General features: G+C 39.4%; 2 protein-coding genes across 2 annotated transcripts in view; both read left to right on the forward strand.

Moving 5' to 3' along the window:
- LOC138013133 (uncharacterized) overlaps nucleotides 1-16,549 on the forward strand; it is an 18,128-nt gene extending 1,579 nt beyond the window's left edge. Inside the window, exons 2-12 of the mRNA XM_068860125.1 lie at nucleotides 2,761-3,016; nucleotides 3,592-3,739; nucleotides 4,030-4,335; nucleotides 5,281-5,620; nucleotides 5,964-6,103; nucleotides 10,868-11,242; nucleotides 11,977-12,198; nucleotides 12,322-12,567; nucleotides 13,027-13,158; nucleotides 13,868-14,359; nucleotides 15,330-16,549. Coding sequence (XP_068716226.1) covers nucleotides 2,761-3,016; nucleotides 3,592-3,739; nucleotides 4,030-4,335; nucleotides 5,281-5,620; nucleotides 5,964-6,103; nucleotides 10,868-11,242; nucleotides 11,977-12,198; nucleotides 12,322-12,567; nucleotides 13,027-13,158; nucleotides 13,868-14,359; nucleotides 15,330-15,605 — 2,933 coding nt within the window. The 3' untranslated portion in view covers nucleotides 15,606-16,549. The remainder of the gene's footprint in view (nucleotides 1-2,760; nucleotides 3,017-3,591; nucleotides 3,740-4,029; nucleotides 4,336-5,280; nucleotides 5,621-5,963; nucleotides 6,104-10,867; nucleotides 11,243-11,976; nucleotides 12,199-12,321; nucleotides 12,568-13,026; nucleotides 13,159-13,867; nucleotides 14,360-15,329) is intronic.
- Nucleotides 16,550-21,826: 5,277 nt separating this feature from the next.
- Nucleotides 21,827-24,019, forward strand: LOC137967376 (recQ-like DNA helicase Blm). The gene is made up of 2 exons (XM_068813918.1): nucleotides 21,827-22,543; nucleotides 22,965-24,019. Exons 1-2 carry the CDS (start codon nucleotides 21,903-21,905, stop codon nucleotides 23,818-23,820), a joined length of 1,497 nt encoding a protein of 498 aa, XP_068670019.1. The 5' UTR covers nucleotides 21,827-21,902; the 3' UTR covers nucleotides 23,821-24,019.
- The last annotated feature ends 2,567 nt before the right edge of the window (nucleotides 24,020-26,586 follow it).

Genomic DNA, 26,586 nt, shown 5'->3' on the forward strand with positions numbered 1-26,586 from the left:
TTGAATATTAAACCAGAACTTTTATGCTCATCGATCCGTTGGTAGAGATGTGGACGCGTGTAACCAACATAGATGGCATCACACCAGCCACATTCAAATTTGTAAACTACTGATTGTTCGTTGATCAACGCGGGCTTGATTTCTTTATGTTTGAGATCTTCTCCAACTTTTCGAGAAATGAAGACTGGGCATAAGTCGATGTTTAACAGCTTACCAAGATCTTTCAACTGCTTGCGCACAGAGTCAGCTGATTTTTGTTCCTTGAACGGTAGAACAATTCGTAGTGATTGCGGGTCAGGTGTAGATTTGCGTGGAGGTGCTGGTGTTTGTTTGGATGTGATAAAATTGGAGATCATAGAGAGAATAAGATGTTCAGGAGGATCACTATCAGCTTCTGGGCAAAGTCCCCTACGAGAATTTAACTAAAAAATTATATCAAAAGTGGCCTATGTAACTCTATTGTCGAAAAAATACATAATCTACATACGGTGGGTAAAGAAATGAACGAGGCGGCATTTACCATAAGCCCTTTAAGAATTTTAAAGGTCTCAAAAGTTGAGCATTTTAGTGACTTTAAAAGTCGAGCATTACAGCGACCTTGAAAGTCAAGCATTTTTGAGACCTTAAAAAACGAGCTTTTGAGTGACCTTAAAAGTCGAGCTTTTTACAGACCTTAAAAGTCGAACTTTTAGAGACCTTAAAAGTCGAGCTTTTTAGAGACCTTAAAAGTCGAGCTTTTTAGAGACATTATAAGTCAAGCATTTTAGTGACCTTAAAAGCCGAGCGTATTAGATACCTTAAAAGTCGAGCTTTTTAGAGACCTTGTCAAACTTTTAGAGACCTTAAAAGTCGAGCTTTTTACAGATCTTACAAGTCTAAAAAGAAAAAGCAGAGACAGGCCTACACGGACTCCCAAGGTGGTTTTTGTGGTTGCGTCGCATTATCAGAGCCTTCAAATTATAGTTTTGCTTTTACAAGCATGTCTTTTAGAGATTTAGTTAAATTCTCGTAGGGGACTTTGCGCAGAAGCTGATTATGATCCGTTCAGGATATGCCAACTGTAGGAATAAGGTCTTGAGGCGGCTACACTCTTCATGAAATAATGACCAGTTAAATGATAGCTTCAAAGCTCGGTCTAGCATGGTAATAATTAAGGATTTCTTATAACGAGTATCAACGTGACTATTATAATGTAACAATAGACCCGTATTGGTCGGTTTCACGTATACACTAGTCGTAATATTCTGACCGTCATTTCTTAGGACCATGCCTAAGAAAGGGAGATTGTTCTCAATTGATAGTTCCATAGTAAAGCTAATCGATGGGTGGAGATCATTCAAAGCATGCAGAAAAGAATAGGCTGAAACTTCACCCTTCATGGTAGTTAAAGCATCATCAACGTAGCACCTGTAGTATGATGGTTATTTGTTCTGGAGCTTAAGTTGTTCTTCAAGACTACACATGAAGGTGTTAGCCATGAGAGGACCGAGAGGAGAACCCATAGCCACACCCTCCGACTGCTCGTAAAGTTCGCCATTGAATTGAAAGAACTGATCTTTCGTTGCAATGTTTAAAAGTTCAATCAAGTGGGATTTTTTTGCCTCAAGACCTTATTCCTACAGTTGGCATATCCTGAACATCATATCCACTCTATGATCACCAATTTTATCACATCCAAACAAACACCAGCACCTCCACGCAAATCTACACCTGACCCGCAATCACTACGAATTGTTCTACCGTTCAAGGAACAAAAATCAGCTGACTCTGCGCAAGCAGTTGAAAGATCTTGGTAAGGTGTTAAACATCGACTTATGCCCAGTCTCCATTTCTCGAAAAGTTGGAGAAGATCTCAAACAAAAAGAAATTAAGCCCGCGTTGATCAACGAACAATCAGTAGTTTACAAATTTGAATGTGGCTGGTGTGATGCCAGCTATGTTGGTTACACGCGTCGACATCTCTACCAACGGATCGATGAGCATAAAAGATCTGGTTCAATATTCAATCACAGCCAAAGTCAACATCAATTAAGAACAATAACATCTGACATGTTTCGCATTCTTAAGAAATGCTCATGCAAATTTGATTGTCTAGTGTATGAAATGTTCCTTATTCGCGAGCACAAACCGTGTCTGAATATCCAAAGTGACTCGATAAAGGCAAAACTTTTCACCTAGCCTCTAGGGACTTTAAATTCAATCTTGAACATTAATATTAATATCTGTAAAATATTATATTTGACCTGATGATGGTGTCATGAGGACACCGAAACGTTGTCTTTAATAAGTATGTTTCTGCCCGTAATTTTTATCATCAAATCCATTACAGTATCATGTTTAATGTATTGGTGTTGGTAACCTATCGCGGAACTCAACAGAAAATAAAATTCGAAGACTGTTACGTAACAAAGCAAGAACAAAGCACTGAGAAAAGGAGTGATGGGCACAATCCATAAATTACTTAAACTACGTGTCATCGGAAGGTCGCGATCGTAGTTAAAAATAAAGTACCTTATGAAAATACAGAACAATAGTACCAGTGGTTTTAAAAACTCACTTAAACCCACGCAAAGGACCTTTGTCGGCACACTACAGAAACCGCTTTATGAAAGCGATTGAAAGATTCTTATAAAATACAAGTGGTCTGGAATACCCAACACCACTTTCCAAACACCTGTTTCACACTAAATTAATGATAGGAGAAAATGATCATTAAGCATAGTAATAATATTACTCATTGACGTACTTTTTTTTCTCTAGCTTTCTACCATTCAGCAAATCGGAGAAGACCTAGTTACCAACTTGGCCTTGATGTACCACGGCGCTCAAGCCTGTCACGGGCTCTCATGTATTCACCGATGCGTCGGCTGTCTTCCCTCAGCTCAGACTATCTCATAGATAATAATCCCTGTGCAGCAATGGGAGCCTGGTTTCTGGGCCCTAATGGAGAAAACGGGGATATATTTCAGGACCTTTTGACAAGCGCTGTGGAGTCGCATGTTAAATTTCGTCAAAGGTGACAAAAAAAAAAAAGAGAAAAAAAAAAAAAAGCATGAATCGGAACCCCGTCTTTGAGGAGATTTTTATTGAAATTATATCATCTTCTAGGGCCAACGTTTGTAATGAGCAACAATCTTTAACTGAGTTTTAATCGGCAATTGAGGGTTGTTCCTCAGTTACACATCTTGGGGTTCGTTAGGTGCAAAATAGGTCTTTGAGCTGGACCAAAAATACAAGTTAAGCATTTTGGGCAAGAAATGCTTCGAGGTCGGTTATACGCGGTTGACGTTAGGGCATTAACAAATTCTGCAGTTCTGTTACAGTGTATCATTCCTTGTTGAAACGGCTGCTAAAACAGGCTAAGCACTTTGTTGAATATTTTTCCTTCAAAGTTATTGGAGGTAAATGAACAAAAAAAGAGGGACCCCTTATCTGCTTAACAAGTTTCTGTCAGTTGGACTACGTTAAAAATCACTCGTTTCCCATCCTCAAGAAGCCAATGACATCATGTTAACATTTTCTGATTAACTCGGAAATGCTGCAAAATGTTAAACCTTGTATTACCTGTTTAAGATTTCGTGTTATTTTCAGTTACTTTCCCTGTGATCCTCCTTATGTAACGAACGAACTTCGCTCGCAAGGATCCTTTAAGAACGCCTTGAAGAATCTAAGGACAGAACTGGACAACTTGCAAAGGGATCTAGGAAACTCAGTACCATTTTTCAGCTCCAGATACAAGGTAACCCTCCTTTATACTTGCCATACTTAAATTTCCGTTAATTAAGGTAAACGCATAATAAAGGAATCTAGTTTATGATCTCGCATACTCGTCACCTACAGCGTTACGCTCATTTTAATGCAGTCTAAGACAGTCTTAGATGAAATCTCCAAACCGGTACTTCGGATTCCGGATCGTGGTGGGATTGCGAAATTCTGGACTGCTGGATCCGGATTCCAAAGCAAAGGAATCTGAGAGCATTCTCTTATATGGTATATATTGATTTTTGTCTTTCTTTGATTTTATCACAGGGTCACGTTAATTGGGATACGAACATGCCAGCAAATCTTGGTTACATCTCTGCAATGCTCTTTAATCAAAACAACTGTTGCGCAGAATCCTCCACCGTTACCACCAAGTTTGAGGTGGAAGTAGGAAAGGATTTGTGTGAAATGATGGGATACGAAGAAGATAAATGCCTAGGGCACTTGGCGAGTGGTGGGTCCCTTGCCAACATTGAAGCAATTTGGGCAGCAAGAAATGTCAAGTTTTTTCCATTAGGATTGAAAGAAGCTTTGTTGAAGGAGGACAGACTCGCTAATGCTAGAGGCTACAAGGTGTGGAACGTACAGCTTTAAAAAAAACAATTTGGGCAATTTGAAATAAATTTGAGTCTGTGTTTTATTGGTTCTGCTCAGTTAATGACAGCAAGGTTATTAGGTCATAATTCTGATGACCATTTAAGCGGCTGAGAGGGGAGTGGTCAAATTAAGTGTACTCGAAGAGGACCCACCTTGTTTAAGGGGAGGGGTCGTATACAAGACACATTTACCTGATGAACCTCATGAACAAAAATTATTGACCTGAATACTGGAAATGAGGCATTTGAAATAATCTGTCTGCAGGAAGCTTGCATCTATAGGAAGTCAGCATAGCGAAGTTTGAATCTTTTCGTCAGTGCTTACTCTTGATAGAGAGGGGGTTAAGCAACCAAGACACTCTCTTTTAAGGTGAAAGGGATGGGGTACAAGAAGATACCACCATCTTTTTCGATGTATGGTGGGTCCTGTCCGTGTACAATTGCTTTGACTATTTCCCAGGTATTTTGACCATAGATAAGTAAAGTTCTTGCGGTCGTACGGCTGCATAACAATTAACATGAAAAGTGATATAAACTCTCTTTGGACGAATTAATCATGAAATAGAAGGGAAGCTATTGTAATGGAGTTTCCTTTCATAATGTGGACTTCCGAATGACTTTAGCCTCAGTCCAATCGTTTTCTTTGTGCTAATAGAGAGATTTAGCGTCGTGTTTACAGCAAAAGTGAAGCTGAAATATAGGTTTAGCCAAAAATCAAAGATTGAAACTTGTTTGATTGTTGCGCATTTTTACCCCATCTTCTACAAATATCTTGCAACTTCAAATGAGAGGATAAAGTCGGCCTGTGAGTACTTCCATGCTTTTGATGACAAGCTTAAACACTCAATGCTAACTCTTTCTCTATTATTTATTTATTTATTTATTAATTTTTATCAGTTGATTTTGCTTTTTCTTATTGAAGGTCCTGATTCCTCAAAGAGGAAAAGAAGTGGAAATAACAAGCGCATCTCAGTGGGAGTTGCTCAATCTCGATGTGGACACTGTCTTAAAGATGCCTTTTGAAGTGGAAGCTGTGACTAAACTTGAACCTCAGGAATTTATGGAGATCATGGGAAGTTACCTTTATGAGTCAATAGGAGCGCAAGAATTTGCCCGACGTCATGAGCTGAAAAACACTGCCTGCGTTTTGGTTCCAAGGACCTCGCACGTGTCTTTTGCTAAGGCAGTGGCAATCCTTGGACTGGGACGAGAGAGCCTAATCGCTGTGGCTAAGGATAAAGATGCTCGGATGGACCCAAAAGGTAAATTCATAGAGGGGATTTTAATTATGGCTTTGTCCAATTTTGAGGTCACTAGCTATAGAGATTTTTCTGACCTGTCTATTCAGGATTTTCTTGAATGTGGGAAGTTTTTCACATCAATTAACTTTTGGGCCAGCTGGTTACTGGAAACTTTTTGCTTTCACAACGCATGTCTTGAGCACTTCAAAAGCTACGGCTTGATTTCAAACCAGGCTTAGGGAGGAGGAAGGAACACCAACGAGGTATTAACACTAAAAAGGAAAATATTGATAGAGAGGGAAGTGTGCATCAATTGTCCTTAATCTGGTAACATTGATTTGTTCTGAACTTGATGTTCTTTTAGATTTGAAGCGCATCCTTACGGAGAAAATGCAGCGGGAGATCCCAGTTGTAACAGTGGCAGTTGTCATGGGAACTACTGAAGAAAGCGCGGTGGATCCTCTCACTGATGTTCTGGAATTGAGAGATGAATTTAGAAAGAAAGTGAGTTGAGCTAACCCCTGGTATAAAATTAAAATCATTACGGAAACTGAACGAAAGAAACAACCAATTGACCGAGTCAATTTTTTTTTTGCATAAGCATTGTTTCCAGTTTCTCTTAGGACTTTAAAACAATACTTATGGAAAAATTGGGGGGGGGGGGGGGGGGACAAACAAATAGTATTATGATATTTTCGTACTGGTCAATTGGTAGTTTCTTTCGTTCTGTTTCTGTATATCACCATGATTTTTCATACATTTACATACATGGTCTGGATTCGACAGAATGTTTGCGTGTGTTTTGAAAAGGTAGCCAAAATAATATTCGTTCGGACCTCGGACATTTCAACGGAATTTAACTAATTGAAGTGTGAGTCATCGTTGTCTGTACTTTATCGACAACGATATTCGTCATTCCAGTGCTCCTCGTGAGTCCACATTTTTTTTTTCATCAACGCGTTTACTTGAAACGGCAAGGTGCAAAGTGAGGGTTGCTGCTTTTCGCAAAAGCATGAAATTTCTCTAATACTATAACTTTTCTCTCAAGGGTTAGTAGCTGTTAGTGGATACCTGTCACGGACAGGCAAGAAATTAACTGATATCAAACAAGTTTCTTCCATTTTTAGCAAAAGGCCCATTTTGGTTTGACGTTGGCCGTTAACGCGATGATTTTAGTTCGACGTTTGGCTTTGCCGTTAACGAGCGATGCCATGCAGAAGCCCATGCATAACCCAATGAGAAGTGACGATCTGCGATGGAATGCGGCCTGTCAGTTTTCGTTTATGAGGGACTTTAAGATCTACGTCGGCGACCTCGACATTTCCATCTCGTTCAAGTCGTACACAAGGTGGGCGAATTTCGAGCAGATTTCGGATACGAGCAGTTTCCAGAGAAAAAAACATGGAATGGCAGGTTTACATTTGTAAAGTTGTCGTTGAAACCTCAAATTTAGTGAATCAGATTTCACGTCGTTGTTGCAAACTGCAAACGCAAAAATGTGTGCTAAGATGCGTGCTGCGCGTGTAGCAAGATTATTTTTCCTCTTTCAACCAATGATATCCTTGTTTTGTGGCGCTGTGGTAGTCGTAGCCGTTGCCGTTTTTTAAATAGAGACTTTAAGAAACGACTACGGCTACGGCTGCGACACAACGCCACAAAACAATAATATGATTGGTTAAAAGAGGAAAAACAATCACGGGTGCTGCACTTGCAGCACGCACTTTATTGCTGCACTCTGCATAACAAAGACGTGAAATCGCGAAATTTGAGGTTTAACAGCAATGTGAACGTACAAATGCGAATCTTTCATTCTATAATTTTCTCTGAAACCGCTCGTATAAATTCAGTTTGAGGATAATTCGCCCACACTGTACAAAGAGAACGAAATGAAATAACCACAAAAGACTTAGGATTGTGTGAAGTTGTATTTCGAAGTGACATGTTCGTCGATGTCGCCGTCAAAGTCTTTAAACTCCTAAGGACGGATACTGATAGATTTTTGCGGGAAAAAAAACGAGGCGGTATTTTTATGAAAAGCCATAACTTTCTTAATATGTACTCTTCAAGTTATTCTTTTGATCTTGAAGTTTTGTCTTGTGGTGTGGTTTTGTCATTATGCAGTGAGGTTTGATGGTTACGTGTAGTGTTTCCATCATGAATCTGTTGAGGTCTTCTTTTAACGTCACCCAACATAATGACAAAACCACACCACATAATAATGTTGCCACAGTACATTATGAAAAAAAAACCCAAAACATCAAGACAAAACTTCAAGACCAAAAAAAAGGGTTACATAAGAAAGTTATGGCTTTCCATATTTTTGCTACTTGAGCGATCCTTGATTCAGAGGTGTAACATTCAGAGGCGTAACAGTTCTGGTCATCGGGCCTAACCTAATTGGCCACAATTTGGCGGGATCCATATTCTAAGGGTGCGTTCGATTGACCCAGTTCCGGAATAAGAATAGAAGTGCAAGCACAAGTGCAAGTACAATATAAAAAGGACTTAAAGATTCAGACCGACTATAAATGAAAATCTTTGCATCACAATCAATACTACATCAGGCTCTAAAAATAAATAAAAATTGTTTAAGATATAGTGGCCTGCTTAGCCTCGCGAGACAGATTATTCCATGCAACAGCGCCCTTGTATCGGAAGCTGTTTTTAAGGGCTTCGGTGTTTCGGCCTCGGAATGAATAAATTATGTTTAGACGTCCCCAGATTGTGGCTATGAATGGTGATAGTACTGGCAAATTTTTCGTCTAAATACAAAGGCACTTGGTGGGTGACAGTTTTAAACATACAGTCTTTAGTTGTTTATCACGTCTGTCTGCGAGGCTAGATCTGTTGAGTTCCTGGACTATCTGAGGAGATCGAACCTTTCAACTAGCTCCAGTTATAATACGAGCAGCTCTATTTTGTAACAATGTTTGTTTTTGTAAGACGTGGAGTGATGATTTAAAACGGTATGTCTGGCGTTTTGAAGCACCATGCAAGGGTAATAAGGATATGATGAATGGTATATGAAATGAATCATATATGAACTGCGGATATGAAATCAAGTGAAGCTATGATCTTCGCAGTTATGAAAGCAATTTTTGCAATTGCGTAGAGAAGCCTGAAAAATTCAGGACTTCAACGGGGTTTGAACCCGTGACCTCGCGTGTCTGACCGGAAGCGCGATCTCACGGGTTCAAACCCCGTTAAAGTCCTGAATTTTTCAGGCTTCTCTACGCAATTGCAAAAATAAGGAGCTCCCAACGTCAGTGGCTTCATAGCTCGGTTGGTTAGAGCGTCGCACCGGAAGCGCGAGGTCACGGGTTCAAACCCCGTTGAAGTCCTGAATTTTTCAGGCTTCTCTACGCAATTGCAAAAATAAGGATATGTTTAAAATAGCATTTTAGCAGGTGTTTGACAATTTTCATACGAATCTCCGTAATAACGAAGGATCCAAGTATTCCTATTCTAGAGTACGATCAATGGAAAGTACCCTAAATTTTGATAATGTGGTAAACTGATAGGCCGAGACTATATGAGAGAGATGGGCATTTCTGGGTGATGGACTTCTGGTTTAAATCTCTCTGATCAACTTCGAAGATTAGAAACTCATAGGCCGGATTTACGAGCTAGAATACTGTATTTCCCGAAGTGTGTGGAAGGCGCGGTGGCCTCATGGTTAGTGCGCTCGACTCCGGATCGAGTGGTCCGGGTTCGGGGCCTGGCCGGGGACAGTGTGTTGTGTTCTTGGGCAAGACACTTTACTCCCACGGTGCCTCTCTCCACCCAGGTGTATAAATGGGTACCGGCGAATTTAATGCCGGGGGTAACCCTGCGATGGACTGGCATACCATCCAGGGGGGAGTAGAAATACTCCTAGTCGCTTCATGCTAAAGAAACCGGAGATAAGCGCCGGCCTGATGGGCCCTCTAGGCTCGTAAGCAGACTTTACCCTTACCCTATTTAATAGACAAATTTCCATTACAAACTACAGTCATGTTCAGCCATTTGAAAGCCAAAGCTTAATTAAATGAATGATTAAATTGGAATATCTCAGGTGACTTAATCCTCCAAAAGAAGATTCTTTTAAAAGTCCAATATTTTCGAGTCTTCTGTGTTTATCAGTAACCATATCGTAATACTAGATCTTTATGCTTACTCTATATCCCAAAGAGCTCGGTTTAGGCTCGTAGAGATGGGGGTGCGACAGGTGCGTCTGCACCTCTCTCCCCACAGGCTGCGGAGGTCTACTTTTTTGTTGACCAATGATTTTAAAAAAGTGACTTGACAAAAGATACATATACCGGTAGTAAAGTTCTGTTTGTGTAGAAGGCTTGCGCTTGGCACTGAAAGATCATGATGAGCAAACCCAGGAAATGATACGGATTTTCAACTCTCCTTATTTGTTATTTTTGAAATAGTGACATTGTTCTCTAAAAGTGTCAAATACATACGTAAAGTAGTCTCTACCCCCCCCCCCCTCCCCCCACACCTCCCCAAACCAAAAATCTATTTTGAAATGCAAAAGTTTGAGTAATATCAACGTTTTCTTTAGTTTGCTTTTGACTGTCTGTTTTCGTATCATACTGCCGTCAAAACGCATAAATACATACTCAGACAATCGAATGTTCAAAATTTCACAGGGAGGTATGTCCCCGGACCCCCTCCGGCGCTCGATGAAAACAGAAAGTTCTACCTTTAAAAGTTGCCACAAACAAACTTTTGCCGCTTCTAGTTCTTGTTGAGTGCCTTTGTTTTAATTTAATTAGTGCATTCTGTTCTGGAACAAGGACATGTTGCTTCTCTGCTTACTAAAAAGTCTATGCCGAGAGAAACACCTGGCTGGTCCTGGGTTCCATTTCCATTTACTTCATTCACTTTCCGAACTAGACCAAAAAGTTGATTCTAAAAATCGAACTGCACAGATCATGTTATATACGCCCAAACGTGCGTATATAAAGGATATTACACGGTGGCGAGAAGATATGAATTTTATGTTCGAGTGGCAAGAACAATATCTCACGAGTGAGCGAAGCGAACGAGTGAGATATTGTTCTTGCCACATTGTTTTTGCTAAAGTATTAGTTATCTTATAGAAGTACCAAACCACTTATAATAAAAATTTATTTATTTATTTATTTATTTGCGATGTTTATACAGGCAATCCAATTCAGCAACGCTGGTTTAAACGGAGGCCTGTAAAAAGAAAACAACAACAACAACGACAAAGCAACACAGTAAAACTTTGTCAACTTCGGTTTTTTTTTTAAGGGTCTCAACTTTAGCATCCATGCTGACGGGGCCTGGGGAGGATACTTTTGCAGCATGCTGCGTGACCCACCGAAAAGCTCTGTTTCACAAGCCGCAGAGCTGGAAGGCTTCGTGCCCGAGATGTATTTGAGTACCTACGTCCAGGAGCAGTTGTCAGCGCTCCATCACTGCGATACCATTACCATTGATCCTCACAAATCAGGCTTCTGTCCCTACCCAGCAGGGGCAATCTGTTATCGAGATAAAACTATGAACTCATTTCTTCGAATCAACGCTGGTGTTGCTTATTACCATGGAAAATTTACTCTTGGAGACGTCGGTCTCGAGGGATCGAAACCCGGAGCGGCAGCCGCAGGAGTTATGCTGGCAAACAGGGTAAACTCATTATCACTCGCTTTTTTTGGTAAACAATATTCGTTTCGTTTTTGCGATTCGGCCACGTTCTATAAGAACAAGAAGAGCAACAACTTTAGTATTACCCCAACAACGGTAAAGGCAAAAGTATAAACAATTCTTAAAGGGAATATTTAGAGAGATCTGTAAAACGTATATTACAAGCCGGTAATGAAGAATCATTGGTGTTTTAAACGCATCGAGGATGGACTGAAGAAAGTCAGATATATATAATTACAATCTAACTCCAAAAAGCCGATTCTAATAGGCGCCAAAAAGTGTTCCCTCGCTCTTCTCTCCATCTTCATATTGTCTGGTAATACAGACAAATGACGTCACAAAGTTGTCCTCTAAAGTCCGATAAACATCTACATTTACCCTAAGATCTAAAACTTTGTCCGTCTCATTTAGAAAATGTATAGACTTAAAGGGACACGTTCTATTGGATATCAAAATTAGACGTGCACGTATTTACTGCCATTTACAGAAATAAGTGAAAAAAAGATCTTGATAACCACAAGCTACCCTTTTTAGTGACTTTATATCTGTTAATGAATATCGAATACTGCGAATAGCGAAAGTATTCAAGTTGGAATCATATCGTTTAAAACAACTCTGAAAGATAGCAAACAAGCTGTGTGAACAAACAAACAAGCTGTGTGAATTCATCCTTTACAATGCACCTCTGGCTAATGTCGACTTCTTACCCTATGCAGGTTATTGGTCTTCATAAAGATGGATACGGCCGTATTCTTGCTCAATGCATGTTTACTTCCAAGATAGTTTACTGCCTGTGGCTTACGTTAGCCAAGGAAGACGACAACTTTGTCGTCCAGACAACGAAACCTCTTCCTAAATTAAAAAACTGGTCTGAACAGGAACAGATTAGATTCATTCAAGAAAGGATTCTGGGGAAATCTAACGAGCAACTTGTTCAGGTATCTTAAAATCCTTGCTCTTTTGATAGTGTTTTGATCACAATATTCTTTTAAGACCTCAGATACCATTTTACAGAGCAGCTGGAGAAGTAAAATATCATCTTTTCCCTTTCTATTTTAAAGGACGAAGAGGCTATGAAATACCTCAAAGAGATTGGACCAGACACTCTGATGCCATGTTTCTCTGTAAACCTAAAAGATAACAAAAGTGTTGAATTATGCAATGCAATAAACACGGCACTTTTTCAAAGCCTTCGCCACACTTCAGATGAACACTCAGCTCATCGCATTCCGATGATTGTCACAGCTTCAAGTATGATACCTTACAAGCACAGTGATGCAGTGGCGGATTTTAAGGAGAGACTTGGGGTGAGTTTGTATAACAGTAACGTTGGCCATAACAGATTTATTTTCAACAAAATCAACGATATGCTTCAATGAACCAAAGTGATATAATTATTTCAGAATGTGTCGGAGCCAAAAGAGGAGTCCCACCATTGGCAGAACAGTGAATATAGAAGTAGATGGGAGCTACTTAATATTTCGTACCCGAAGAAATGTAGAGAATCGTGTTACTAGTACACGTAGAGAAGTTTCGAGAAACTGTAACCTGCATGACAGCTTGTTTCTGACGTCAATTACCATGCAGCACGAAAATAGATTAGTCTGCTTGTTTTCGTTGATTCATTTAGTGTGACCGAGACGTTCTCTATCGATTCTACGCACGGAGATTCATGTATTGATTATTGTAGCACTTAGTACTTAAATTTATGATGACCTTTTCCCTGCTATGACAAACAATGAATTTTCCACATTCTCTCATCTTAGCTGGAACCTAATGGTGACACACCTGTTAAATTTATCATAACAACCTGCATGGATCCCTGGGCAACATCCATAGAGTTTCTGGACAACATGGCTGTCATCATGAGAAACACCATTCTTTGTGCCATTGGAACGGTAAAAAATTTTAGTTTTAAATCTCAGCACTCGCAAAATTCAAATAATGGAAATATCGACTTAACCAGTAACTGGTGACGTGGAATTACTTGAAGAGAAACCCGAATGTTTTAAACAAGAGTAATGTGAGTTTAATTTTAAGTTAGAGTTCAGTTTATTTCACACTATTCATGACTATTTGCATTGTAAGTTCACAGGTATAAAATAAAACAATAACAGATTCTCTTCATTAGTTAATTAATTGAATGTGTGTGGTGACCAAAGTAGCAACTGCTTTCGAGTTGGCCACCACCTACTTTAGAATAAACAAAAAAACATACTGAGTTCAGATGTTCTGCTGCTCAACCTCAGGGCTGCCGAGTGACTGAGAGCTATGTCGGGTTCGAGTTTGAATGTTTTTAACCTCCACTGAACTTAATATGTAAACTGGAACAGATTTTTTGTGGGATGTTGTCAATGTTAATACTACCTTAAATGAGATTGCGAGATTTTGCCGAGTGATAGAACTGAATTATTGAATGGTCACCAACAGAATTAGAAACAAGTAATAGTTTTCACTACATCTACCCCCGGCTAAGACAGTATGAAAGGCAGTTTCCGATTTGCGTCTGACAAATCGTCGCCCCTGTTTCTTATTTGTGTCCGGACAAAATCAATTTCTGACCAAGGGGCAATTAATAGTGATTAATTATATCACTATTTTTCTTAGGTCATTGATCCCATCGCTTTCCACACTTTTGTAAGCACGGGTGTGGTCAACCATAACGCTGAAGTGATCGCGTGTTACCTAGGGGACTTTAACAACGCTCCCAAGCAGTACGACACTGTCGTAAAACTAAGATTCGAGTCTGAAGATGACGCCAATCAGTACCTCTCCAAGCAAAAGGAGCTACTGCAGTGCAGCAAACAACCCCCACCAATCGTGCTTAGAAGCAAGAAGAAGAGGTTACATGATGTCTTCTTTGAGGAAAGCGACTATGCCGGCGAAAGAGAAACATTCCATTGTTTTGTTGGTCTTCCTGCTAGTGATGATGACAATCATCATCCATTCTTGAAAGCGAACATGAGAATCATCGATGTCCCACGTTACGAGCACTTGGATGAAGATGAATACCCGGAGTACAGTTCCTATTTTATGTACGGAGACCAAACGAATACCTTTCTCTTTCACATACCAACCAAAAACCCTGATTTCTTTCAGGTAAGCAGGCCGGAATTAGGCATCTTAGTGAGGTGAGCACAGAACCGAAAGAAGGAACATCGATACAACATGTTTTTCATTTCCTTTCTTCTCGAGATTGCAGCTGTACTCAATGTTAAAAGATAGAAATGATGCTTGCATTGAACTGGACAATTTAATTTAAGCAATTTTCACTCTATAGACACCTGAAATTAAGGCGGCTTTAACGAGATTCGGACCCACGACCTCTGCGATGCCGATGAATGATGTACCAACAGGGCGATAAAGCAACTTAGTTAAGAGCAGGACAATTTATCGGCCCCATGTGGGATTATGTTGGGCTCATGTAGTTATTGTAGTTGTTGATGGTATTTACTGTTTTTACCGAGTAAATTGCCACAGAAAGGAAGAGTCGAAGCACTGGCAAACATAAAAGAAATAAAAACAAACAAGAAGAGATTTTTTTAACGATGACGACTCGGGGATACTCGGAAAAAATCCGAGTGCCCCTTTGGAGGAGTCGAATGTACGGCCTCCCGATGCAGGACTAGTTCGGGCGCTTGAACAATGAGAGATAGGAGACTCGTGAGCACTAGACCTATTAAATTAAGCTAACGTGACTACTGTTTGGCAATACTGCTAGGAACCAAATTGTCGAAATGGAGTGATTGTATTAAAAGAGATAATATGTGCTAGACCGATCGAGGAAAATGAAATGAAGACTTGTTTATCGATGACCCTGGACTCGCGGTGGAATACTGTGGAAAACCCGATTGCTACTTTGCGGCCAATTGGTTAAAGAAAAAGACGCTGAAATTAGCATCACATGGAATAAATTGGAAGGTGATATTGTGTCATTTGGAACTATGTAATGGCACCAAAGGTGTCATGCGGAAGCCTAAAAAAATTAAGGTAATTCCATTTTATCTAAACAAAGACCATGACTAAGAATAAGATATAGCTCTTTTCTTTGTCTTATTGCACCCATTAGATTGTTCAACTTGATGGAATTCCAGAAGGTGTTGGAAACGAGGTGGCTGATGATTTGTTGCTAATGTACGGAATAGAAATCGAGATTACAGACATTCCTGGCAAACCAGCTATTGTCAAGGGAGAAGTTCAAGATCCACTGCTGGGGGACGCATTTGATATATCATTCGTTGGAATCGATGGTCAAGAAGAAATTAGCGAGGTTAAAATTGCGCGAAAAATCTGGTTTGCTGCAACTGACAATGTTTACGGCTCAGTGAGAGAAAATGAGAGATAAAACGTGAAGAGAAAAAATAAATTATTAAAGTAAAAACGACAGTTTTTAAGGGTAATTTTTAGATGCCCTAACAAAGGAAGTTAGTTTGGTCACTACTTTTGAGGAAATATGATCAAACAAAATATCTCATAATAGATATCATTTTTTAAAGTTAAATTGATTTTTCGTGTGATTTCCTCTTCATCGTTTTGTCTAAAAAGTTTGTACAGCTTCTTGAAAGAAAATCTCGACAATAGTTGTTCCATGTGTCGCCATCCTTGAAAACCTCATGCCGTTTGCTTTGCGGCTATTATCGTGCGTAACAACTTACCTTTCAGCTTTCTCAGGCGCTAGTACTACCAACAGTAGTTGCATTTAGATCGAGTTGAATCATATTTCATTGTCAAGCCCACTGGCTAGAAGAGCACTTTGTATAAGAACATAGATTAGCGACCTAACTCACAAGGTTTCTTTGTATCTGAATGATTCGAATGGAACATCTAAAACAATGACTTTGAAGTAACGTGTTCTGTAATGGACTACTCATTTTGCTGTTAATTCTTCCCGCGCTTACTCAGCGGCAGTTAATCTGGTTAGTGGAGGCAATGTCACAACATTTCAGTCATAGTGTTGAATGCTACTACTGAAAAACAAAAAAGAAAAACAAGTAAAACGACAAATGTCATTGGTTATAGCTTTTGGTGCCTTCTGTTGTTGCAGATCCAAAAGTGAAAATGACTGCAATTTGATTAAAAAAAAAAAAAAGAACATATTTTATTCTACTTCTCACATTTAGACTTGAAATACTAACATATGGTCATGCATAAATAAATGAATGAACCCAAATAACTTCCTCAGTGTACTGTACAAAATCATTTCACCTTGAATTCAGTACTTTTTTCATGAAATTACACTGAAATATGCATTACATTCAAGTGAAGCTAATTTTGACTTTGATGTCCGGAAATTATTTGTTCACAGCCCCTTCTTCCCACTCTAAACAGACGCAATGTTTTTCACTAACCACGTAAGTCAAAGCTTTTTCAGTCACAATTAACCACAAACATGATTATCCACTTGCTTTCAATAAGGAAGGCATGTAACAGTACTTGGATTCCCCGTAGATTTTTCGAAAACTTTTACCGGTACCACGTGAGTTTGCCATAACTCGGATTCTTATTGGATAAGAGTGTAATGTGAAGTGCTAGGTTTCTACCCCATATGAACCATGTGAGCGTTAGCCCTACTAATGGAAATAAGCCCACACCAGGACAGAGAAAAAAGCTTAGGGGAAGAAATGAACCCACGACCGGGTTATTCGTATTGTCCATATTGTCCACCGTTGCTTGCTTCAAAACTAATTATAAGTAAGCAAGCAAGCAAGCAGGTAAGCAAGCAAGCAGGTAAGCAAGCAAGCAAGTAAGCAAGCAAGCAAGCAAGCAAGCAAGCAAGCAAGCAAGCGGGCGGGCAGACAGGCAGACAGGCAGGCACTTATAGAGTGTTTTCACGTGACGTCACGGCGGCCATGTTGATGTTCCTAAACAATGGAACGGCGGCCATTTTGGTGTACCCAACTAATCCTCCAGGAATTGGGCTGTATTATCAAGCAAAGGTTTTCTTTTGTTTCGGTGAAAAAACAAGGTTACTGATTATGTGAGTGAAAACACTCTATAGCATTTCCTAGAAGCGAAAGACGTGCAGGCTCAGTCGTTGAAAGTATTTAACCTTTGTCTTGAACCATTAACATGAATTCAGATTTAAAATTCAGCTTAGGGTTAGTTCATTTGAGGCAAGCCAAGCATTGACCCTGATAAAGACGTGATTTAATAATTTCACTAGTTGAATGGCCTTCGACCGACATATTCCGCATTAGAAGACAAAATATCGTGGTCAACTGTATCAAAAGCCTTTTTAGTAACAATAATAACCCTTTAATAATAATAATAATAATAATAATAATAATAATAATAATAATAACAATAACAATAACAATAACAACAATAACAATAACAATAACAATAACAATAATAATAATAACAATAACAATAACAACAATAATAATAATAATAATAATAATAATGATAATAATGATCTTTCATTTAGCTCATAATGACATTTCTATTATATATGTGAGAAAATTTTCGAGCTGGGAAGACTAAATTAACCGTTAGCTTTTTTTAGTGTTACTCTATCCTCAGTTTAAGTCACGATTTTGTTTTCGCAGGTGAAAAGAAAAGGGAATAGCTAATACTGAATCTAAGCACGAAATATTATTATACAAAATAGAATAAGCCATTCGTTACGGCATTTGCTGAAACAGTAGAGAACTGAGAACTAAGAAAGCAACGGTCAACGGATGCCACTACTCTGGTCTATGTTATCAGTAACTGTAGAGTGGAGCGATGGAAAACCGGGTGGGCAAGTTCAAACACCTTAGCAGCAACAGAAATTAATTATAGGAATAGGTCGGTAATTGTGCAAATTAGAGTGATCGCCTTGTTTAAAAAGATGAATGACTTTATAGCATTTCCATACATCTGGAAGACACCAAAGTCAATAGATCGATTGAAAATAGAACAAAGAGGACAAGCCATTAAATTTGCTTTTTCGCGACAGTACTAGTACTTGAGATACCATCCAAGTCCGACGATTTGGATTTACAAAGTTTAGACAAGAGCACAAATACCTTAGAGGAAGAAGAATGACTCCCTTTAAAATACTCACCAGTTCCTTTGATAAAGGAAAGATATGATGGACCACTATTATTCGAACTAATGCCCTTCGCAACAATTGGTCTAATAGAAGAAAAATTACCACAAAAGGTCGTAACCTAAAAACGCATTAACTATGCTGAAAACCATACAATATATTTAGAACTGTCATTGTGTTTGATTTCATTGATGCGTGACCTTGATCTTCTATTCTTCGTTCACCGGGTTAAACACGGTGAACAAAGGTTTTTATTCACCGATATTCACCAAGTTTGAGGTGAATAATTGTTTCAGTATAATTACAGAGCTGATTTTTTGAAAAGTCTGCATTTTCTTTAAAACAATTGAGACTCCTTCGTCCGTCACCTCGACAAAACCACTTGTGGCCATTAAAAAAAAAAAAAAGAACGTTTAGGTGATTATCACACAATAGTCACCTCAAGTGCAACCAATTAGCGCAGAGAATTTTCAATAAGCACCTATGTAATTACACTAATACCTGTGATTCACCGAGCAACATTTCAGCAATTATTTCAAATGATGATTTCCTGTGAGTTATGTGCTAACCACCAAAGTGAGTAATATGAAAAATACATGAAAAATATTGTACATTGTTGAATAGGAACTCGGAAAAATCCGAGCCTCAGATGGAATCTCCGTGATCTAGTACGGACGCTTTGACCATTGAGCTACTGACCGACTGCGTGATGCAGTTAGCGAGGTGTTAATTGCGTGATGCCGTTCTAGTCTATTCCAAAATTTTACCCTTGCTTATCTCGGAGTCTCCAGGAACTCAGTGCTGAGAGATTCCGTACATACTGGATACACGGAGGGTCGTGAGTTCAAATCTTATCTGGAGCTCGGATTTCTCCGAGTTTCCATTTGACGATGCATGACATCTTTCACGTTGTTATGTATTAATACGATTAAAGGTCTTGGTAAGGGATTTCACAAGAACGTTCTAGGTCGTTTTACTTTTATCCAGTCTGACTAACTTTAAAATCATCGAGAAGAAGTCAAAGACCCACTACTTTAAGAATGCAATGCGCGTGGACGCGGCTGAATAAAAATACTGCACGGGAGTTTCGGCCTTTCAGACTTTTAAGCTCATGTTTTGCATGTATAATAAACTGTATTTACGCGCTGGAATTTCAAGCGAGTGAGTAAAGGACGTCACTTTTCCCTAGATTTAACCCTCTGAAGTCCAATCGGTCAGCTTTTAACTTGAGTAATAGCGGACCGTCAAATTCAAAACTTGCATTCAATGCAAGTAGCCTCTGGATAAAGGCCGAAGTTCAAAATGTTGCCAGTCGGGTGTTAAGGAAAAAACTTTCAAAATCTAAAGAAAGAAAGGCAGTGATTATTGATCATAGTAGCACTTTAAAGTGCCTCTGGTACCAAAAAGTCAATTCTTATTTTTCTTTCGATTTCAAAACTATGTCAATTAAACACTAAAAGACCAAAGTTTTAAGACTCCATTTCAAAAAGACACCTGTTTATTTCCACTGGAATTTTCCTATTTAATGGTCCGCCATAACTAAGTTTAAGTTCTTGAGAGAGTTGAATCAAGGAGAAAATGACGTCAAACATGTCAAAGCCTCACTAGTTTAAGAATGCAATGCGCGTGTACGCAGCTGAATCTCAGATGAATTAAGGCCTGTGCCCAGATCTGTTTTAAGAAAATAAGTGAGGGGGTGGACTAACTATTAATCCATTTATATAACACGAAAAAACTTTGGGACATTGTTAACAGCAATAAGATGTGAAACCTAAACCGCTCAACAGAATGATATGTTATCACGTGACATTTAAAGTTATTTTTAGCACAGAAATCTTCTTAGCTAAACGGCAACCTTTTTTTTATCATTTTCTGGTGCCTGGATTTACCTTAATTATGTTAAAACTATTGAATACATCATTTCTGTGCTTGGACTTTTCAAGATAACTTTAAATAAATGTCCGAGAAAAGAAATTCTTTTCCACAGGGGACTGGGCACTAGTACCACATACCGTATATTTCCAAGACTAAAGATATCTTTAACAAAGGTCAAGCACTGTTCGTTTTCTTTTGCCATTTTGACTAATCTAATGGTAGCGAAATGAAATAAATTTTAGCATAAACTGTTGCTGTTTCTTACTTTGAGTTTTGTGGCCGTAACAAGTCACGTGACCTCATTTGCATACGTAATCCACATCAATATAAAAACTTTTGTGACGTTAGTAGTCTGCGAAAGTCCTAGGTTGTTATTACTAAACCTTCAAAAGTTAGACCACCCCCTTACTTTTTTGTGCAATAATTTGGGTCCAGCTTAAGGCTCATGCCTTAATTTACTTGAGATTAATATGCAGCAGAGTTTTCTGGTTCCGGTTTTGGATTATTCCAGAGCCTCCCGCGTCCGTTCCTCTGGACAAGGGTAACGGAGGCTGTGGGGAACGAGATTGGCTTTTGCATATATAATAGGAGCTTAAGCACGCGCGTTCTTGAGACGCGGACGGCAACCGGAAGTGAAGTGTTTTCCCTTTTAACTTGTCTTTACACAACCACATTTACATTGCTAAGTATCTTTTCTCCATTAGAGATGATAAGTATAAAAGTCTGAGAGACGCCACTGTCCGGGCACGCGAAATGATCGCCTCCGGTTGCCGTCCGCGTCTCAAAAACGCGCGTGCTTAAGCTCCCTAATAACCTGTATTTACACTCTGAAATTTTAAGCTAGTGAGCCTTTGACGTCACTTTCCCCTGGATCCAACCCTCTGAGGTCCAACCGGTCAGTTTTGAACATGAGTAATGACGAACCGTGAAATCCAAAACTTACACTCAAAGTAAACGACCTTTGGATAAACGTCAAAGCTCCAAATTTTGCCAATCAGGTGTTCAGCAAACACACTTTCAGAATCTGAAGAAAAAAAGGAAGTGATTTCTTTTATCACAGGGACACTTCAAGTAAAACTGAATATTAAAACATTTAGGCATGCGATTGAAACTTTTCGTGGTAGTTAACTCCAGCATTCATTTGGTGATACAGCGATAATCAGGATTATAACAGCGACTGAACTATACTTCTTTTACACCACTGCGACATTTTTATGTTGTTTGGCACCGACCTGTCAAATACGTGATCCACCAAGCAAACAAAATGCCCATATTTGCATATTTCTTTGAGCTTTCTGACGGTGAGTGTCTATTCGAACGATTTGCTCTCTTAGATTTTTGCATATGTTTAATTACGTTTCTGCCAGCGTAATACAAATTTAAATCTACACAATACAAAAACTTATAAGGTATTATAAGGCTTTTGCCGGTTGCGGTTTCTACGTGAAAGTAGGCATTTTCGCGTCTGACGCATAGGCGGAATTTTTTTTCTCGTTTTTCTTCTACTTAACAAGTTGTTTGTGGAAAACAAGAAACCCCAAACCATTTTCCAGTATGGCCCCGAGTTTTTGTTTTTGATTTTTTGCTAACTGAATGCTCAAAATTAACAGAATCCATTCCAAGTTGCCTTGGTTAATCACCAGCTTAATTCACAACCTCGTTCCCAGGGTCCTCTCCTACTCGGCCCCAGTGGCGAGAGAGAGAGACCCTGGTCTGGTCTGGTCACGTGTCTAGATGACAAAAAAAAGTTCCTGGGAGGGGTATCTTCTATTGAATCTTTTGTCGCGCTCTGATTTTGTCTTTGTCAAAGCGAGGCTGTCACCATCGAGCGTTCCTCCTCGCAAATTCGCCATGTTTTACAGCAGTCTGCATTTCGCTATTGTCAACAGTAACTACTGGAACATTATTCTCAAGCCTAAACAAGTAAAATGCTTGGAGGCAATATATTTAGGAAGGGATACCGTTGGGGTGCTGCCAACGGGTTACGGGAAGTCGATCATTTTCCACCTTCTACCGGGTCTTTTCTTCGACAAAATCAACTCTCAATCGACATCCTCTTCCTCTTCGAGTCATCCTGTTGTTGTCGTTGTTTCGCCGTTAAATTCATTAATCAGTGATCAGATCAGGAGGAGTACCGAAGGAAAGATTAAAGCGACTGCTCTCAAAGTTAGAAAGACCACGAACAGTGCTAATTTAGAGTTGGATGACAGCGAAACAAATCCGACGTTACTCAAGGACGCGAAATACGACCTAGTGTTTACACATCCCGAATCTGTTTTGTCTTGCAAAAAAGGATTGGAGCTGTTTCAAAGTTTACCTTACCAACGATCCGTACAAGCAGTAGTTGTCGACGAAGCCCACTGTATTCTTGAATGGTAAGCGATAATAAGCATTATTTGCATCTTTAAGGTTTAGAAAATGTGCACACGACACTTCATGATGATCTGCATATGCGGATTTTTGTATCATGACATCACTATCAGAGACCTTAGATATTCACCACATTTTATTTTCTGCTTCATTCAATGTCCTTTTTGGTGTGCTGTACCAAACTGTTAAGGTGCTGAATGTGTATTTTGCTTCCTGTTTCTTCCATGAGATTTACAGTGATGCCACTGCTAGAATTAAAATACTAAATGATCTTAATTCCTTAACAATAGTAACAAAAGAATAATATTTCTGCAAACAATATACATACAGCAAATACATACATACATGTATGTATTAGCTGTATATATATTAGATAATAATCATAATTAAACTTCCATTCATGGACTTCTCTTGATTTTGTTTTAGGGGGGATGATTTCCGAACAGATTATGCAAACCTTGCCATGCTGTGTGCAACCTTCCCTAATGTACCAGTGGTAGCTCTAACTGCCACAGCAAGCAAGAAAGATATAGAGGTCATCAAGCAATCACTTAACTTGAAGAACCCTTTAGAGGTAATAACCAATCCAAATCGCCCCAACATCTTTTACAGAAAAGTTTTTCGTAAAGGGATTGATGTGGAATTTTTTGAGAAGCTTTTGGAGCCCATAGCACTTGACCTCAAGGGAAAGAAAGTAAATTACCCAACTACAATTATGTACTTGCCCTTACGCTGGTGTGGATTTGCTTTCAAATACTTTGAAAAGCAACTTGGTGATGAGCAGTACTACCCTTCAAGTGCAGAAGCAAAGCCAGAAAACAGGCTCTTTGCACAATACCATGCCCCTCAAACAGCAGCAATGAAAGAACAGATTCTGCAAGAACTTTCAAGATCTGCATCCAAAGTAAGAGTAATATTTGCTACCGTTGCAATGGGAATGGGTGTAGATATCCATGCCATAAGACATGTTATTCATGTGGGACCACCTCGCACGGTGAGGGAATATTTCCAAGAAACTGGGCGTGCAGGACGCGATGGGAAACAATCTTTTGCAACACTCTATTACAACAATAGAGACATTGCCAAGAATCGCGAAGGACTTAGTGATGACATTCGCAAATTCTGCTGCTTAGAGGACAGTTGCCTAAGAAGATTTCTCTTAAAAACTCTTGATGCCATAGACACTCAGTGTATTGGCCATCTCTGCTGCAGCTACTGTGAATCTGTATGTGACTGTGACGAATGTCTACTTAAGTCCTGTCAAGTCAATTGCCTTCCCTGAATATTTATTTTTGTATAGTCATCAAGTGACATTTTTCTCGCAACCTCTTAATAGTAGTCAAGGAGTAGTTGATTCACCAACAATATTACATTTGTAGTCCAGGGCTTTGCACTGGCACTACCTATTAGCCTGGGAGGCTAGGAAATCTTACATACATGTATGTTTACTTCATAGTCACCATTTTCTGATGCACCTTACATCTTTACCCCAGCAGAGACTGGGCCTCCTTTCACAATATGTTGGATGTGAATCATAACAGTAACAGTGCTACAGTTAAAACCTGCATAAAAGAACAAGTAGATTTACAACACTTGGGCTGAAATTTGGTCCAAAAGCACCATATACATAAGAACCGATTCAATCTGAGAAATGAAAATTGTTCTTATACAACAAAAAACCAGCTGCCAGTTAGATTAGAATAAAATACTGGTGTACAGCACTAAGTAGCTCATTATGTGCCAGACCATCGCACACAGAGGGTTTCACAGAGGGTTTCACTTAAGTGGAAAACATCTTGGAAGGTACATGACTTTCTTGTCTTTTCTGGCAAAGAAAGTTCAAAGTTCATCTTCCTCATCTTGCATCAAGGGTGCATCCAGCATCAGATTTTTCTTGTGTTTTTTCAACCATTTGTCCAAATCAACTTGGTCAAGAGTTGCCAGAGGGTCTGCAGAAATATCTTGGAAAGAGTCATGCTTGCGATTGGGAATGCTGTCAAATGGTTTTAGATCCCGAAGGTCATTCAGTACAATCCTCTCATCAATCTCAGATGATTTGTGGCTGTGTGTGGAGGAATGACTTGTTTTACCCACCTGATGGTCAAAGTTTTGGACAGTGTGCCTTTCTCCCCCAGAGGCTCTACTAGACCGATCAATTGCATTGTCTGTCTTGTTAGGACCCATTGCTTTAATAGCCTTTTTTATGTCTTTGTTACGGTTTTCTTGTAGCAAATCAATCTCGATGTTTTTCCCAACACCTCCCTTCCAATTTGCTGTAGAGGCCCACATGCAGTGGTGAGCTTCTGCTTCAGACAAAAGAACATCATTTTGGATAACACTTATCAACATTTCAATGGCATAAGCATTAAATCCTGGTAATGACTTAAAATAGGGCAGTAACACTTTATGCAGAGTGGCAAGTGTCTCACCATTCCCCTCTCTTACAGCATCCTTGAAATCAAGGAGAATCAAAAAGTACTTAATGAGACATGAGGAGTAATTGTTAACAAAGTCTGTGTTTTCCAGGCATGATTGGCTATCCTCAGAAGCAGACAAGGACTCAACCTCATTCTCTTGGTCCTCTTCTTCTCGAGTAGGACCTGGGAATGAGGTTGAAGGGAGAAGAAGAAACTCATCAATAAATTTATCCAACACTGAATTGAAATACACTTGCTTGTTGTTACCCGTCATCATGATGTGAAATAATGGCGGTCTGTTGTTGGTTGGATTGCCATCCTTGTTTGCCATGTTGAAGTACATGACCAGAGCCTCAATGGTAAAACACTTGCCTACACTCATGAACAACTGTTCACAGTCCTCGTAGTGTTTGACATCTTGTGTAACATTTCTGCGTTGCAATTTTTCTCTAAAAAAACGGAGGGTACCTATCTCTCTCCCTGAATTTTTATAGAGCTTCTTGAAAACCAGCTATAAAAAAAAACACAAACAAAATATTTTTGAGCATTATTAAACCCAGGAAACCTAATCCTTAATTCTTTTCTGTTCTTGAGAAAAACATCAAAATTTATATGCTTCATCTGTATGCTTCTGTGCAATTTAAGCCCAGTGCAGACCAAATTGAGAGAGATTATTTTTAACTGATCTTGATCTCTAAGTTAGTTGGAAAGTGTGTCCAGCAGACAAAAATAACTGTTGTTATCATCTGATTACAATGATTGTACCTTAAGAAAACTCCTTTTAGCATGCCAATCAACAATCCTAAAAGGGTAAAGATGATCGAGCCTATCCCTGGGAGTGTGGCATCCCGCTCTCAAGTCTTTTGCTCCGGCCAGCCTCACCCTTGTCAACTGATCTCCAAAGCAAGGAATTTTAACATCCACAAGAGGATCATCTTCGCTAGGGACTGGTGGAAGATGAGAAGATGGCTGGTCTGGCCTGGATGGGGCTGAAATTGGTGGAGCTGGTGGAATGTGATCTTCTTCAGCAGGGTTACAAAGACCAGCTTTTGCATAAAGTTCACGGACCCAAGCCTCGAGCTGATCCAATACATCTACCAGGTCTGAATATTTCTTCTCATCTTTCATGAGAACTGGTAGGGGCACGACAACAGACTGGGTTCTCATTTCAGCTGAATATCGACATGCTGTATGTGCTGGCAGAACATCTTTTAGAACATTGAAAGCAGGAAATGACTCGCATAAAATTCTTCCTAAGAAGATTTTATACCGTTCTCTCATGCACTGGATCTCTTGAACAGACAGAGTCAGCAAATCCATCAAGTTACAGTCGTTAAGGTTTTTCTTAGGGCCATTGTCTGGTATGTTGCTTGAAGAGATTCGATCAAACACCATGCTTGTGGCTACAGCATGCACACTACTATTTTGTTGGTCAGAGCGCATGTCATGGACCTTGACATCCCAGTCAATATTGTCCAGTACCAACACAAATGTTTTGCCCTCCTTTAAAAGCTGCACTGCACGGTCCAAGAAGTGCTTTCCAATTTCTTCCTGGACTGTGTATTTCATTGACTTTGCTAGGCACACACCATACTTGTGTAACCTGTCAACGAGCTGGAAAGGATTTCACA

This window comes from Montipora foliosa, chromosome 8 (assembly GCF_036669935.1).
Source record: "Montipora foliosa isolate CH-2021 chromosome 8, ASM3666993v2, whole genome shotgun sequence".
NCBI classification, from domain to species: Eukaryota; Metazoa; Cnidaria; class Anthozoa; order Scleractinia; family Acroporidae; genus Montipora; species Montipora foliosa.